The sequence below is a fragment of the Acomys minous genome (genome assembly GCF_964271855.1).
Source record: "Acomys minous genome assembly, chromosome: 4".
NCBI classification, from domain to species: Eukaryota; Metazoa; Chordata; class Mammalia; order Rodentia; family Muridae; genus Acomys; species Acomys minous.
In genome coordinates this window covers 58,989,551-59,005,268 of record NC_140486.1, presented here as the reverse complement: position 1 = coordinate 59,005,268, position 15,718 = coordinate 58,989,551, and the positions used below count along the sequence as shown (strand labels likewise).

Sequence of the window (15,718 nt, the reverse complement as noted above, 5' to 3'; positions counted from 1 at the left end):
GAAGTTACAGCCAGTTGCAAGTTGTCTGACATGGGTGCTAGGAACCAAACTTTGTTCCCCTGAAGAGAAGCAAGTGGTTGTAATAGCTGAGTCATATTCCCAGGCCCTCTTCTGCAGTTCTTAGGAACTCTGACCAACCACAAATGTCTTGTACCTAGCTAGGTATATTCCAGCATGGCCTGGCTACCTCTGTCACCAGAGAAGAAAGCCACCAACTGCCAGCTTTGTGAATGAGGCTATCTTTGACCTAAGCTTACAACCCATTTAAGGACTATGTGACATATATGTGTGAGGCCTGGGGGAATGTCCTGGCTGAGCTTTGTCAAGGTTTAACTGGTATGATATGTTCAGGGGATTATAACAAATGATTAGTGTCTCAGATCACTCAGTATTGGGATGGTTTGCCACACAGACAAATATAACTAATTGATAGTGTTGATAACGGACAAGAAGTTTCTCTATTGGAGAAAAGAGTGTTGGTGAGACCTTGTGGGCATGAATTATAGGAAGATATGTAATTCCATGTTTAAATATTTATAATCCTTGTTGTACCTTATAAGTTAAAGAACAGAAAGTGGTTCTATTAATCCTGATGCAGAGATATGAACATTAATAAGACAAGTATGCACATTAGCTCCACAGTCCCATGTACTCCACCACTACTTGACTGAAGAATTGATAAGGTGTTTAAAAATCTACTTTCTGTTGCCAATAACACAACATCAGAGGCTGAGTGACTTATAGTGAAAAGAGGTTGACTTAGGCTCATGATGCTAGTCCAAGGTTGAGGACAACATCTGATGATGGACTCTTGGCTGATAAACTCTGATAAAGATGATAAAGATGGCTCAGGGCACCACATGGCAAGAGACAGAAAGCTTGTGTGCGCATGCACACACACACACACACACACACACACACACACACACACACACACACCCTATGTTTACCTCTCGCTCTCTCTTACTCAAGTGTGATGATTTTCTTTAACCTTAATAATTTCTTGAAGACCTCACCTTTAAATATGATAGTTAGATTAAGTTCCTTTTAAAGGTGTTTTTCAATTTGTATGTTTTGTATGTACATGTATGTGCTTATGTATGAATGTGTGTGTTCAGGTATGTGTACACATGTGTTCATGTGGAGTTCAGAGGTAGAAGTCAGGTGTCTTCCTCTCTCCATCTCTACTAAAGAAAGAGTCTTGTTTCTGAATCTTGAGGTCACTAATTTGATTTGGCAAGACCGTTAGGCCAGCTAGCGCTAGGTATCTTTCTTACTTAAAAAATATTTTATTGATTTATTCATATTACATCTTAATTGTTATCCCATCCCTTGTATCCTCCCATTCCTCCCTCCCTTCTGCCTTTCTCCTACTCTACTCCCCTATGATTGTGACTGAGGGGAACCTCTTCCCCCTGTATATGATCATAGGGTATCAAGTCTCTTCTTGGTAGCCTGCTATCCTTCCTCTGAGTGCCATTAGGCCTCCCCATCCAGGGGACATGGTCAAATATGGGGCACCAGAGTTCGTGTGAAAGTTAGTCCCCACTCTCCATTCAACTGTGCAGAATGTCCTGTCCATTGGCTAGATCTGAGTAGGAGTTCAAAGTTTACTGCATGTATTGTCCTTGGCTGGTGACATAGTTTGGGCAGAACCCTTGGGCCCAGATCCACTTGTCATAATGACAACTTCCTGAACAGAACACCAACAGGCCTTAAGGTCAACAATTAACAAATGAGATTTCATGAGGCTGAGAAGCTTCTGTAAGGCAGAACAAAGTGTTCAGAACAAAGAGAGCCTCCAGACTGGGAAAAGATCTTCACCAACCCTTCATCTGACAAAGGTCTAATTTCCAAAATATATAAAGAACTCAAGAAATTAAACATCACCAAACCAAATAACCCAATTAAGAAATGGGGCTCAGAACTAAACAGAGAATTCTCAACAGAGGAATATCAAATGGCTGAGAAACACTTAAAGAAATGCTCAATGTCTTTAGTCATTAGAGAAATGCAAATCAAAACCACTCTGAGATTCCATCTTACACCCATCAGAATGGCTAAGATAAGAAATTCAAGCGACACCACATGCTGGCAAGGATGTGGAGAAAGAGGGCATTGATTGTGGGAATGCAAACTGGTACAATCACTTTGGAAATCTATCTGGTGCTATCTCAGAAAAATGGGAATAGGGCTTCCTCAAGACCCAGCTATTCTACTCCTTGGAATATACCCAGAAGATGCTCCACCACACAACAGGGACGTATGCTCAACCATGTTCATAGCGGCCTTATTCATAATAGCCAGAACATAGAAACAGCCTAAGTGTCCCTCAGTAGAAGAATGGATAAAGAAACTGTGGTACATTTACACTATGGAATACTACTCAGCTATTAAAAACAAAGAATTCCTGAAATTTGTGGACAAATGGATGGAACTAGAAATGATCATAATGAGTGAGTTAACTTAGAAGCAGAAAGACTCAAATGGTATATACTCACTTATATCTGGACACTAACCCAAGGGGCATGTCCCATGAAAGTCTTCACTTACCAGGAAAGTGAGGCAGAGGGGAGGACATCCTATTGGGACTTTAGGTGAGAAAAGCATGGGAGAATGGGAAATAGAAGGATCTAGAAGGTCCTAGAAACCTGCTAGGTATCTTTCTGTTTCTCTGCCTAGCACTGGGATTATAGGCACACATTACTTCTTCCAGTGTTTTGCATGGGTGCTAGAGATCAAAACTATGGTTCTCTTTATAACCTGACAAGCACTCTATTGAATTACTGTCCGATGGATTAAGTTTTTACCCTCTTAATACCTCATGGTTCTGTCATAATACAGTAACTCATTCATCTGTGTGCTGCACAAATTGCAGAGGAGACCAATGCTACCAAAAAGTAGAGAAAAGCAAACCCAGGGAGGAAATAGCACATCCCGTATGCTGTAGCATTTATGGCTTAGTTTCTGGGAATGGTGGTATTTGTCTTATCTCTCTCCCAGCCAGTCTCTACGGGTGGCATCTCTTTAGCATCAGCTACCCTAGAGATTACCCCAAGCATCCTGATTCATTGAAAAATAGTACCTATAAAATGAAGCTCCATGAAGAACCCTATTCTCCTTCCTGCCCAAGGCCCGCCTTTTGGGATCTGGCCACCATTTTTGGCTGCAGGGAGACTTCATGTACTTCCAGGGTTAAGACCTTTGCCTTTCAGACCGCAGTATATTGTCAAGATGTAATGATCATCTCATTATACATTGCTTTCACAGACCCAGAGGTTAGGTGAGAAGATTCTGAGTGTGTGTGTTTGTGGGTGGCTATGATGTATTCTTTACCATTCATCTCTGATAGATATTTGAGTTGATTCCAAATCTTGCCTGTTGTAGCTAGTGGTGCTATAAACACAATGGTGGCATGTATCTCTTTGCTACATCAATTTAGGCTTCTTTGGGTCTACACTAGTAAAGGGATCCTGGATTATATGATAACTCTATTTTAAATTTTTTGATGAGTCACTGTGATATGTTATGTAATGGTTTTACTAACGTGTGTCTTGATTTTAAACTGTTTTGAATGATTTTGGCCTTTTTACAGTTTCTTGTAGACTTTGGGCCCATCTGGTATAGCCTCATTGGAAAAAATTGCCATACAAAATTGAATTGTAATTGTACTGAATTTATATATTTAATGACATTGATTATATATATTTTAATGTGATTTCCAACAAGGATAATAGTGGTTTATTTTATTTAGTTTATTTCATTAACTTTTTGGAAATTTTCTTTGTGGATTTAAAAATTTTTATTATTTTAAAAAAAGACTTATTTATTTTTATTTTTGAATTTTTTGCCTGCCTGCATGTCTGTGAATTGAGTGCATGCTTGATTTTTTTGTAGGAACTAGAAGAGATCACTAAATTTCCTGGAACTGGAGTTACAGGAATTTGTGAGCCACTTTAAGGTTGTTGGGAACGGAACCTGAGTTTTCTGTAAGAGAAACCAGTATTCTTAACCACTGAGCCATCTCTCTAGACATTTTTTGTTCTTAGGAACTTTATACTTTTGAATCTTGGTGTGGTGGCACATGCCTTTAATCCCAGCACTTGACAGTCAGAGCTAGGCAGATTCCTGTGAGTTCAAGGCCAGTCTGGTCTACATAGTGAGTTCTAGGACAACCATAGATATGTAGAGAAAACAGATCTCAAAACAAAAACATAAACAAAACAAAAATGCTTTTAATTTCCATCTATTACTTCTTCAAGTATTCATTACTAGCTTTTAAAGATTACTACTTGTGAATAAATCAAGAAGTCCTTGGTGAGTCTATCTCAGTTGTACAATGGTCTTATCTAGAGCCATATGAAAAATTATTCCTTCTAGAAAAAGGTACTCTACACACTTTCAGTGGATGTATGGAATCACATTATGATGAAGGCACCTCACTTTTAAGACATATAAAACAAAGAAATTAAAAAAAAAACACAACAAAACCCCCCAAAACAAAAGATGACTTAACTTTGTTCTGCGTGCGGATAGTATCTGTAGCTTTTGTAAACTTAGACTAAAAGCAAAGATAGTTTGAGTACTCCCTTTTCCAGCTCTTGTATTGTTGTTTAATCATAATGTTATTACTTGCAACGACATGAGGTACAACATTTTTCTATACTATTGAAAATATCATGTGTAATTTCCTGGTTACCTCTGTATTAGCTCATCCTTGGGTCTTTCTGGGCACAGGTAGTCATTCTTCCCATCCCCATGTTCGATCGCCTTCTGGACAGGAAAAAGGGCATGGGGGACTGAGTATCAGGATCAAGCCCACTACTGTCATTGTCCCATTGTGTTTTCTCTGGGGCATCACATGCTGTGCCATGGTGGACAAGCTGCTAGGTGGGTATTGCAACTCTTAGCCTACAGTGTCCAGTAGAACCTTTCTTTACTGAGCTGAAATATCTATTTTTGTTTCTGTTTCCTCCTTTTTTAAAAAAATTATATATCTCTATATAACAAATATATAAATCACAAGTTTCATAAAAATATCCCATATAAAAATCATGTCTACATTTACTTACCTTATACGTCTTTTAAACAGTCTTGAGTAGTCCAGGCTGACTTTGAACTCACCGTGTAGCTGAAGATGTTCTTAAACTTTTGATCCTCCTACTTTCACTTCTGAAGTGCTGTGGTAACTGGGCATTCACATCGATCTCTGTTTACACTGTGCTGAGGACTGAGCCAGGACTTCATGCACACTAAGCGAGCCCTCGACTGAGTCGGCTACACCCCTAGCCCATTGCTTGTATTTTAGTTAGGATTTTCACCTCTGTGTTCATGAGAATGGTTTATCACTTCATCACTTTTGCTGCCATATTTTACTATCAACAAAGTGAGCAGGACAATGTTTCTTCATTTATTCCTTTCTCTCAGATACTTTGAGGGAGGCACAAATTATCCATTTCTTGTAGATTTGTTAAGTAATTTATCTTTGAATCTGATCACAGCTGGTTTTCTTTTCCGGAGTGGAGCATGTTGATAAGTGATCACATCTCTTCAGCAATTATGAGGTCAATCAGATTTTCTATTTCTTCTTGAGTCAACTTTAGCAATTAATATTTTTCTAGAAAACTTCTCATTTCATGAGAATGTTGGGGTTTCTTCTACTTAGGAGTAATTGGGGCTCTTGTTCTTTCCTGAAGTTGCCCAACTGTGCTTTTTTGAGCCTCAGTTCTTAGTAGGTACTAGATTATATTTTCACTTTCTTTCAGATTTCCTCCCACAGTTCTTGCTCCAGACAGCAGGCTATTATTTTTCCATGGACTCCTTTTGCTCTGATGGAACTCTGTCTGAGCCCTGATTTCACATTGTGGTAGTTAATTTTCCATCCCACACAAGGCTCCTTGGGGCTTTGTTAATCAGCACAAGCTGGATTTCATGACAATAGAACTTCTGACCTGGGAATCTAGGGACATGCATTTACTTAACCTCTCAATTTTCTATTCTTTTTCTGATTTACAGAAATTTGAGATTTCAGTTGTTTCTCCTTAAAGTGTATGCGTGTGTGTGTGTGTGTGTGTGTGTGTGTGTGTGTGTGTGTATGTGTACATATGTGTGAGTAGGCATATATAAAGGGTAGAGGTCAATTTTAGGTGTTTTTCCTTAGGTACCATCAACATTGGTTTAATAGAAAGGGTCTTTCACTAGCTTAAATTTTGTCAAGTAAACCACGTTGGCTAAAGAACTGCAGGGGTCTACAGATCTCTGCCCCCAAGTGCTAGGATTATAACTAGGAACTAACAGTCCTGGTTTTTTTTTTTTTTTTTTTTTTTTTAAATCTGGGCTTGATGGGATGGAACCTTCTTTTTTTCATTTTTTAATATAAGTTATATTCTTTTTTCTTTTTTCTTATTTTATTAATTTATTCAGATTACAACTCAATTGCTACCTCATCACTTGTATCCTCCTGTTCCTCCCTCCCTCCCTCCTGCTTTCACCCTATTCCCCTCTTGCTTGCAAGAGAAGCACTTTACTTAGAGAGAGAGAGAGAGAGAGAGAGAGAGAGAGAGAGAGAGAGAGAGAGAGAGAGAATCACTTCTCTTAAGTATTTTAACTATTGGTAGCAGAGATATTTATTAAAGTGAGGATTTGCATCATCTTGCTTTTTAAAAATTTTTGAATATATATTCACTTTACATCCTGAATGCATCCCCCTCCTCCCGGTCCTACTCTCCTACTTTCTCCCCCTTTGCCTCCCTCTTCTGCTCCTCAGAAAAGGGGAGCCTTCCCCTTACCAACCCACTGTGACACGTCCAGCTGCATCAGGACTAAGCACATCCTCTGCCACTGAAGCCAGACAAGGCAGCCCAGCTAGGGGAAAGTGATCTAAAAGTATGCAACTGAGTCCACGTCAGAGATGGCCCTCTCTTCACTTGTGGGGACACACATGAATACCAAGCTGCCCATCAGTTACGTATGTGTCAGGAGCCTAGGTCCAGTCTACGGGCATTCTTTGGTTGGTGCTTCAGTCTCTATAAGCCCCCTAGGTCTAGGTTAGTTGGCTCTGTTTGTCTTCTTGTGGAGTTCTTGTCCCCTCTGTGTCCTTACTTGGTATGTACTTGTTTATAAGTGGTTATTAGCCATGTAGTACAGAATAATCATACTATAAATCACAGACTCAAAGAAACTGGGTAACAAGGAGGTCCACGGGAAGATGCTCGCATCCTGCTTTTTAAAGCACTGCACTACAGAAGCCTTTTAGTTGGCTGTGCCTGTAGGCTATGTGTAATCAGTCAGCTAGGAACTGATATCCCATTTAGTGTTCTGATCCTTGGATGACACCAGTAAAGACCCTTCTGCTGAGGTTACCTTTGTCCTGCCTGGGATCTAAATAGGAAAAAAGGTCAACCAGTCTCAGAGTATCTCAGCCCTTTTTCCTTCCTCCTCACATTGCCTATTTTGGAGATGAGAAAGAGAAGGTTCATCAGGGTACAGTTGCTGATCTAAAGTTATTCCAGTTGATGGAAGACATAGGTCTAGGAATGTTGCTTTTAGATATGATTATTCCCCATGGGTCAGTTGTTCTTGGCTGAGGTAATACATTAGTTACACATGAGGGATGTTTTTTGCTCACCAAGTACATCTGAAACACAGTGGCGACAGCAGAATACCATGCACACAGTATTCTCTCTTGCTTACCCTCTGTTGCTTTCCTTCTAAGGGGATTTTTTTTCCACCCTGCAAGTAAGATATATCAGCTGAGTCTAGATCACCTTTTCTTTCCTTTTCTCACATCACTGGACCTATACACAAAAACACACACAGATACACACACATTAACATACACAAACACAGAGGTTGTGTGTGTAGTGGATATGTGTGAATATGTGCATGTATGTGGAAGCCGGAAGTCAGCATCTTTATTTATTGATTTTGGGTTTTGCACTGAACCTGGGGTCTGTGATTGGTTAGACTAGTGGTTCAGCAAGCCCTCAGGATCTTCCTATCCCTGTCTTCCCAGCTGTAGGGATTACAGGCTCACGGTGCCATGGTTGGCTTCTATGTAGTGGTGGGGACCCACACGCAGCTCCGTGTGTTTGTGCAGTAAGTAATTTCTCAACCGATCAACTCCTCATTCCATCCAGTCTTTTTGATAAATGAGATTTTTGGCCTTGAAATGTCTTGAACATCATTTTAATAATAATATGACTTTTAATTGCTTGTCTGAGAGAAACTTGCATTACATTTCCTGTGTTTAGATGAACTGCCCCCACAAGCCAAACAAGCATGAATGCTGTTACCTCACAACATTTTCAGGGCTTTCAGTAGTGTTAAGCTTCCTTACCTAATACCTCCTCAATACAGTCTGTAGGTGGGCCCTCCTTTCTTCTGTATGGGTGTTTATGCTGTCAGGAGCTGCAGGAAGCAGCAGGGAACTTGCCTGCTCCTCCGCTTGCAGCTTCCGTGGTCTGTTGCTTGCTACCCCGAGGAAAGTGGATAAAATTTTCACATCTTGTCCCCATCATCAGCTTTAGAACACAGCCTTACCATGTAAGCACATTACGAACACTATATTGTGTAGTTATTAAAAATTTTTTTAGAAGAAAAATCATCCAGCTTCTAATCTCAATCATATTGTATTGGTGAGAGTCAGTCAGTGTGTTGTGTGTGGCCAAGCTTCATTGCTTTTGAATGCCTCACAATAGCGTACTGTGGAGCACACTAGAATTTATGTACTCATTTGGAATGTAAGGTTCTTATTTCTGAAAATGGTACTGCAAACACTTTTCTGCTTCCATAGTGTAATATACATTTGGAAGTTTTTTTTTCTTGAGTACACACCCATAAGTGGAGTATGACATTATAGGGTATATAACTATTTAACTTTGTAAAACAGTGTTAAATTCTTTTTTAAAATATGTTTTATTAATTTATTCGTTTTACATCCCAATTGTTATCCCATCCCTTATATCCTCCCATTCTTCCCTCTCTCTCCCTCCCATTTTTCCCCTTACTCTCCTCCCCTATGACTGTGACTGAGGGGGACCTCCTCCCCCTGTATGTGCTGATAATGTTAAATTCTTTTTTCAGTGGAGCTTACAAGTTTCTTATTCACTGGGTGCTCCCGTGTCTCTATGTTGTCCCCAACACTTCATGATATTGCCTTTCTTATTCCGACAGTAAAATGGCTACCAGTGGTAGCACATTTTGCATTTCTTTGATATGATCTCAAATGTTTACTGTTCATATGAGTCTTCTGCAAAATTATTGCCCATGCTTTTTCTCTCTATTATTTTGTTTGCTTTTTTAAAAAATAGAATTACAGCAGTTCTTTGCATGCTTTTTATATCAGCTCTTTTCCTATTGGGCACATTGTAGAAAATTGTGTGAGATTAGAAGAGGTTGGGTTTGGGATTTTTTTTGACATATTCATATATATAGATTGAGATATATTGGGGGCAGAATCCCAGTTTAAACAAAATTTGTGCTTCATACACACTTTACACACATAGTCTGAAAGTAACATTTTCAAAATTTATTTTTAAAAGTATATGTTTGGATGTCTGTCTGTGGGTGGGTATGTGTGTGTGAGTGCAGTTGCTCATGGAGGCCAGAAAACGGAGTTGTATCCCCTGGAGGTGATTGTGAACCCCATGACGTGGGTGTTGGAAACTGAACTTGAGTCCTCTGCAAGAGCAGTGCATGCTTTTAGTGGCTGAGCAAATTCTCCATCATATATGATATATATTTTGTTTCTATGATCTCAAATAATTATAGGATCAACATACATTAGAGTGCTAACGGCAGATGAGGAACCCTAAGGTATATCTTTATATTTTAGTAGAGATTAAAAAGAATTGTGGCTTTTCAGTGGAAGTATATTTCTGAGCAGAGGGACCACTGTCCCTGAACTCCAACAGTCATATCTAGTATTTCGGTGCCCTGGAAGTATGCTCAGGACTCTGACATCTTATAGAGCTCACCTGAAACACAAGTCCCCAGAAAGCCGCCACTTTTTTCTCCCAGTAGTGAGCCTCCTTTTTCCCCTTAGTTGGAGATGGTTTTGTTGTCATTGTGCTTTCTCTGTGTGATGCTTTGCAACTGGAGTTTCAGCACTTCATGGACCCATCACAGAGCTGCACATTACAGCGAGCACGAATCCATCGCCTCTATTATTGTCATAATCAAAAGGCGGGGCTACAGTGAAATATTTGCTCCGTGCATGCATATCTGTTATCCGAAGGGCCCTTTAACCTAAATGGTGTGCTTTCTGTAATGCCTTTGGTTAATGAATGGGTCTGTGAGGGCCTCAGAGCAGTGCAATGTGGGAAGAATGCTATAATTTCTTTTTAACATGCAGGAATTCTGAATACGAGAAAATGCATGCCAAATTTTATTGCTTCTAAATCTGAATAATTGTATTTCTGGGCTGTGCATCTGGGTAGATAATAAAGCCACAAAACAATTTAATGAAACATATAAAAAATAAAATGACATTACTAAATATTATAATATGAAGAAACTATTTTTTGCATATTGTCACCTAATCTTTCAACCATATAGCAACAAATAATGCAGCCATAATTGAAAGTTTTATGATCCATCCGAGTAAATTGAGCTCAAATTTACCTTGTTCTCGTTAGTTGGTGGGCAAGCCTATTGGGGTTACTGACAGAATTTCATTTTCATAGTGGATTATTTTTTTCTCCTTTTCTATAAAATCTAAAATGGTCAATATATAGCCCTGTTGCTTAATCGATTCTGAACCCAGTTCTTCAGAAAGCCACTCCTAAGTGGCCCTGTGACCCAGGCTGGCAGGCAGCCCTTGTTTTAGATTCTAACTGCGTAGAGGACAGTCCTTTCTGGGCCTAAAACCCCACAGACACATGAGAGAGTCTAACATCTTTACTCTCTTGCCTGACGTGTTTCTTGATTCTCCTCCTGGCTCCACTGGGGATGCTATGTTCATTATAATGTGAATTTGCTTTCAATTCTAGAATTAGTTTAGTGATACCAGCCTGTTGAAAAGATCTGCCTTTCCCAAAAGGTCCTCAATAAGTCTCCATCACCTGGGGTGAGGTGGAGGCTGCAACATAAAAGGAAAACCACCTATGTGGTCTTCTTAGCCATGTGGTAGAGTATATATATATATGTATAGTGTGTGTGTGTGTGTGTGTGTGTGTGTGCGCCATTATCTAGAAGAAGATGGTATGTTTTTCTGTAGCATCTGGAAGGTTGTGAGAAATGTCTTGACTGTTCTCAATCAGCAGTGTTAAATTATGCTAAGTATAAAATGCTCAGCCTTTTTCTGGATCCCTGGCTAGGGGAGTCAGTCTACCTTGTTATTTCCCAGCTTCTGTGTGCACACGGTGGGCTCTTGAGGCTGTCCAGCTGTGGGCTACTCTTCTGTGTAAGTAAAGACATCTCTTCCTTAGGCACATTTAGCCCACAGCAACAGTGCTGGCTAGTTTTTTTTTCTTTCTTCAACCTGATACAGGCTTGAGCCTTCTGGATAGTGGGACTGCCAACCACATCAGACTAGGCCTGCTACCATGTTCATGACACATTTTACAAATTGCTAGTTGCCAGGAGCTCCACAAGGAGACCAATGGAGCCAGTAAATCCAGTCGGAGGATGGGGGCTGCTGCACGAAACAAGGGCCATGCATGGCGATGACCTAGGCCCTCTGCTCAGATGTAGTAGATAGGCAGCACAGTCTCCTTGTGGATCCCAATAATATGGAGAGTAGGGGCTACTTCTGACATGGACTCTGGTGCCCACTCATTGGTCACTTCCGCCTGGTGGGGTGGCCTTTCCAGGCCACAGAGGAGAGAGGATACAGGCAGTCCAGATGAGACTTGATTGGCTGGGGTCAGATGGTAGGGGAGGAGGGCTCTCATTTCTGATGACTAGGGGAGGGAGGAAGAAAGTATTAGAGAGGGAGAGTGGGATTAGAAGATGATGAGGGAGAGGATACAATAGGGATGTAAAGTAAACAAATTAAAAATTAAAAAAAAAAAAAGGAAAAAAATCGCTAGTTGATGCGGGAAGACTCAGCTATCCCTGGGCTGGTGAGCCTGGGCTGTATAAGAAAGGTATCTGAACAAGCCAGGAAAAGCAAGTCAGTGTTCACCATTCCTGCATGGTCTCTACTTCAGTCTCTGCCTCCAGGGTCCTGCTGGAGCGCTTGCCTTGACTTTCCTTCGTGATGGACTGACCGCAGGCGGGAAGATGAAATAAACTAGGTTGCTGTTTGGTCATGGCATTGATCACAACAACAGAAGACAAATGAATATAGCAAAGAAGCCCATGAGGTGGCCATCAGAATCCTCACTGCTAAGAGTTATTCCTTTCTTGGTGACCACGTGCTAGTAGGGAGAGTGTGCACCGGGCAAGGGGCCCTTCTGCCAGCAAGTTCGGAAATAGAGTTGAAACTGTCTTGTCAGAATCCCAGTTATTTCAGAAACTTTGCTGTGTTTTTTTTCTGCTTGTCTTCAATCAGGTCTTTTCTAGTCCAGGCAGCCTGTGTTAATACTCTCACACCTCAAGACAGGTCTGGGAATTCCTTCCATGTGCGTATCTACATGTTCCCAGTCCATTACGATCAGTTTCTATATACAAAAGATGGCTGAGCAAAGGAGACTCAGTTCCTTGCTGCTGCTGATCCCTGGCCAGACCTGTGTTCTCTACACACTTCCTGTTCCTTCCTGGAGCCAACTTCCCATTGCGGAGTCTGTCAGGGTATGTTGTCCAGCTTTCAACTTAGGCAGTAGCCAAGTCTGATTGAAACTGATATCTCATTAGGGTCAAGGGAACCTCAGCCAAACCCAGCCCCAGTGCCTGTCAACAGCAAGCTTCTGATGAGACTTTGGAGTAGATTTCTTCATAAAGTCGGTGAGAGATGTCAGGGTATACATAGGGTCTTCTGGCTTCTCCCTGGATCTGCAGAGGGAAATGAGGGTAGTGCAGGTCAGTGAAGTGGAAGCTATTATTCCAGAATATTGGGCCAGATGAACCCATTTACCTACTAGCTTCCATTGAGAATACACTACACAGGTCCATGGATGTCTATCCCTTGGTCCTCTCCTCTGTCTTGCTTCTTTGGTTGGAAGATGGAGATGAGGCATTGGGAGGAAGTTGTGCTGATGGAAGATGCTGAGCTCAAGGCCTTGTTCCTTTTGGTCAGGGGCAAACTGTTTTCAGGATCTCAGCTCCAATCTCACTTCTATCATGATATGCATAGCAAGGGCAACTGTGGAATCTCAAATTTGGGGATTTTATTAGTTACTTATGTGACAAAATATATGGTACAAGGCATCTTAAAGGAAGAAAAGGTTCTTTTTTTGCTTATAGTTTAAAGAGAGACACAGCCACTGCCAGGAAGGCATGGCTGCAGAAGCAAGAAGTTGGGCTGAGCTACAAATCCCGAAATCCGCTTCCTCCAGCAAGGCTCTATTTCTCTTAAGGGTTCCACAATCTTCCCAAAGAACACTAACGTCTGTGGACTGAATGTTCAATACATAAGCCTACGAGAGAGATTTCACATCCAAACCACTGGACTCGTAGAGGGCTTACTGACTTACTTGTTGGGAAGACTGAAGCCATCCTGTATGACTGGCTCTTAGCTGTGGTGATGAAGACCTTAGGTTCTACTTTTATTGGGCAGACATGCCCATCCCTCTGTGTACTCTGAGGAGGGGGTTAGCAAGACGCCTAACATCGCACAAGAGAAGAAAATGACCCGGCATTGTGATCTAGAAGCAAAACCGAGCACCAGCAGCATTCTTTCTGAAATAAAATTTTCCTCAAAGGCATTACAGTTTTTAAAAATTGTGCTAAAATACACACGACATGAAATTTACCCTCTTAATCATGTTTAAGTGCACAGTTGGGCAGTGCTAAACGCATTCGCATTACTTTGCAGCCAATCTCCAGAATTCTTCATCTTGGAAAACTGAAACTATGCTCATTAAGCTACGGCTCTCCTCCTTTCCAGTGCCTAGCAACCATTCTGCTTTCTGTTTCCGTATATTCAGTACACCATAGATGTGGAACCAGGCAGTGCTTATCTTTGTGACTGTCCTATTTTGCCTAGCAGAATGTCCGCAGGATGTGTCAGAGTTTCTGTCGTCTTTAATACTCTACCATTTCCTCACTTGTTTATTTTCTTCTCTACCATCTTTTGGTTATCATGGGCCCTGAGATGGTGAACATGACCATGTAGGTATTTTCCGTGACCTTGCTTTCAATTCTGTTGGGGGTTGTGGTTTAGATGTAACGTGTCTCCTGAGGGCCCAGGTGGCTTTGCTCCCAATGACATGCTTAGACAAATGCATTGATAAACGGTTACATCATAAGAGCTCTGACTTAGTCAACGGTTTAGCCATTCATAGACTCATGATTTGGTAATGTTGGTCTCAGGTGGTGGAAACCAGGAGGTGGGGTGTATCTGGAAGAAGAGGCCGCTGGGTATCCTGGAAGGATGTATGCTGTCCTCAGCACTTTCTCTTCTGTCAGCTTCCTGGATGTTGGAGGTGAGCCAATTTTCCCCATCGCATCCTCCCCACTCTGATGTGTGGCCTCACCTCAGGTTCCATGGGACCAAGCAGCCATGAATTGGAAAATGAAAGTGTAAAACAAGAATAAGATTGCACAAACTCAAACCAGAAAAGAAAAAATTCCAACTTCATCCCCTCCCCCCCCCCATGGATATTTCTTCAGCACTATAATACTTATTTATTTTTATTAATTCTTTGAAAATTTTATAGAGTATATTTTGATCCAACTCCTCCCAGACCAACACTCTCCACCTTCACTTCGCTATCTAACCAACTTCTGATTTTCATCATCTTTGTTTCCTTTAAACCCATAGAACCCAGTTTGTTTTGCCTAACTACTTTAGGGAGCGGAGACTGGGGTTGCACACTTAAAGGGAAGCCCCTCACCTTTTCCTAAAAGCTGTCAGTGGCTAGTAGCTTCTCAGTTAGGAGCTGGGTTTGGTGTACTCTTCCTTTCCAAGCTGGGGTTTTTCTTTTCTGGTTTGAGCTGGTGTAGGTCCTGTGCATGATGTCACAGTTACTGTCAGTTTATGTGTGTGACTGCCCTATTATGTCTGGGAAAACGTTTACTTGAGTCATTACTGGCTCCTGTAATATTTCTGCCCCCTTTTCCTAGAAGAATATTCCCAAGCCTTGGCATAGATGGAGTGATATATATGTCCCATTTAGGGCTCAATACTCCACAGTCTCTTATTCTCAGGACTATATTTTGAAAAGTCTTCCATATTTCTACTGAATGGTCTTGGCACCCTGGTCTAAAATTATTCAACCACATGTGTGACAGTTTATGAGTTTATTATGTACACCAGCATGTACATCATGTACACAGTGTCTTTGCTCTCATATTTGTGGCAGTCCCACACTGTTTGATTTCTATAGCTTTGTGGTAAGTTTGGAAATTAGAAAGTGTAAGGCTTTCAGTTTTCTTCAAAATTGTCTCAGCTGTTTGAATTTCCTTCTGACATATAAAATGAAAATTTCTGTTTCTGTACAGCATTCCATTGAGATTCTGATATTGATAGCAACCACATTAAATCTGTAATATTTAATGTGGGTAATAATTTACATGTTAGTAATCATTGAAGCTTTTACTCTATGAACATGAGATATATTTCCTTTGACAAGCTGTCTTTGGTTTCTTTCTGGGATTTTTTTTAGGATGTTAA

The 15,718-nt window shown here is 40.9% G+C and overlaps 1 protein-coding gene across 17 annotated transcripts in view; it reads left to right on the top strand.

Moving 5' to 3' along the window:
- LOC311596594 (uncharacterized protein) overlaps positions 1-15,718 on the top strand; it is a 167,015-nt gene that overhangs the window by 22,010 nt on the left and 129,287 nt on the right. For 11 of the 17 annotated variants that reach the window (XR_014778889.1, XR_014778890.1, XR_014778891.1 and 8 more), the window contains exons 1-2: positions 3,897-3,989; positions 14,416-14,528. Coding sequence is in view for 6 of the 17 variants with exons in the window: in XM_084780205.1 (XP_084636331.1) it covers positions 4,872-4,890; positions 14,416-14,528 (132 nt within the window). In the remaining 11 variants the exon portion in view is untranslated. Of the gene's footprint in view, positions 1-3,896; positions 3,990-4,737; positions 4,891-14,415; positions 14,529-15,718 lie in introns of those variants that run through there. The other 6 variants (XM_084780205.1, XM_084780206.1, XM_084780204.1 and 3 more) reach the window with 2 other exon arrangements.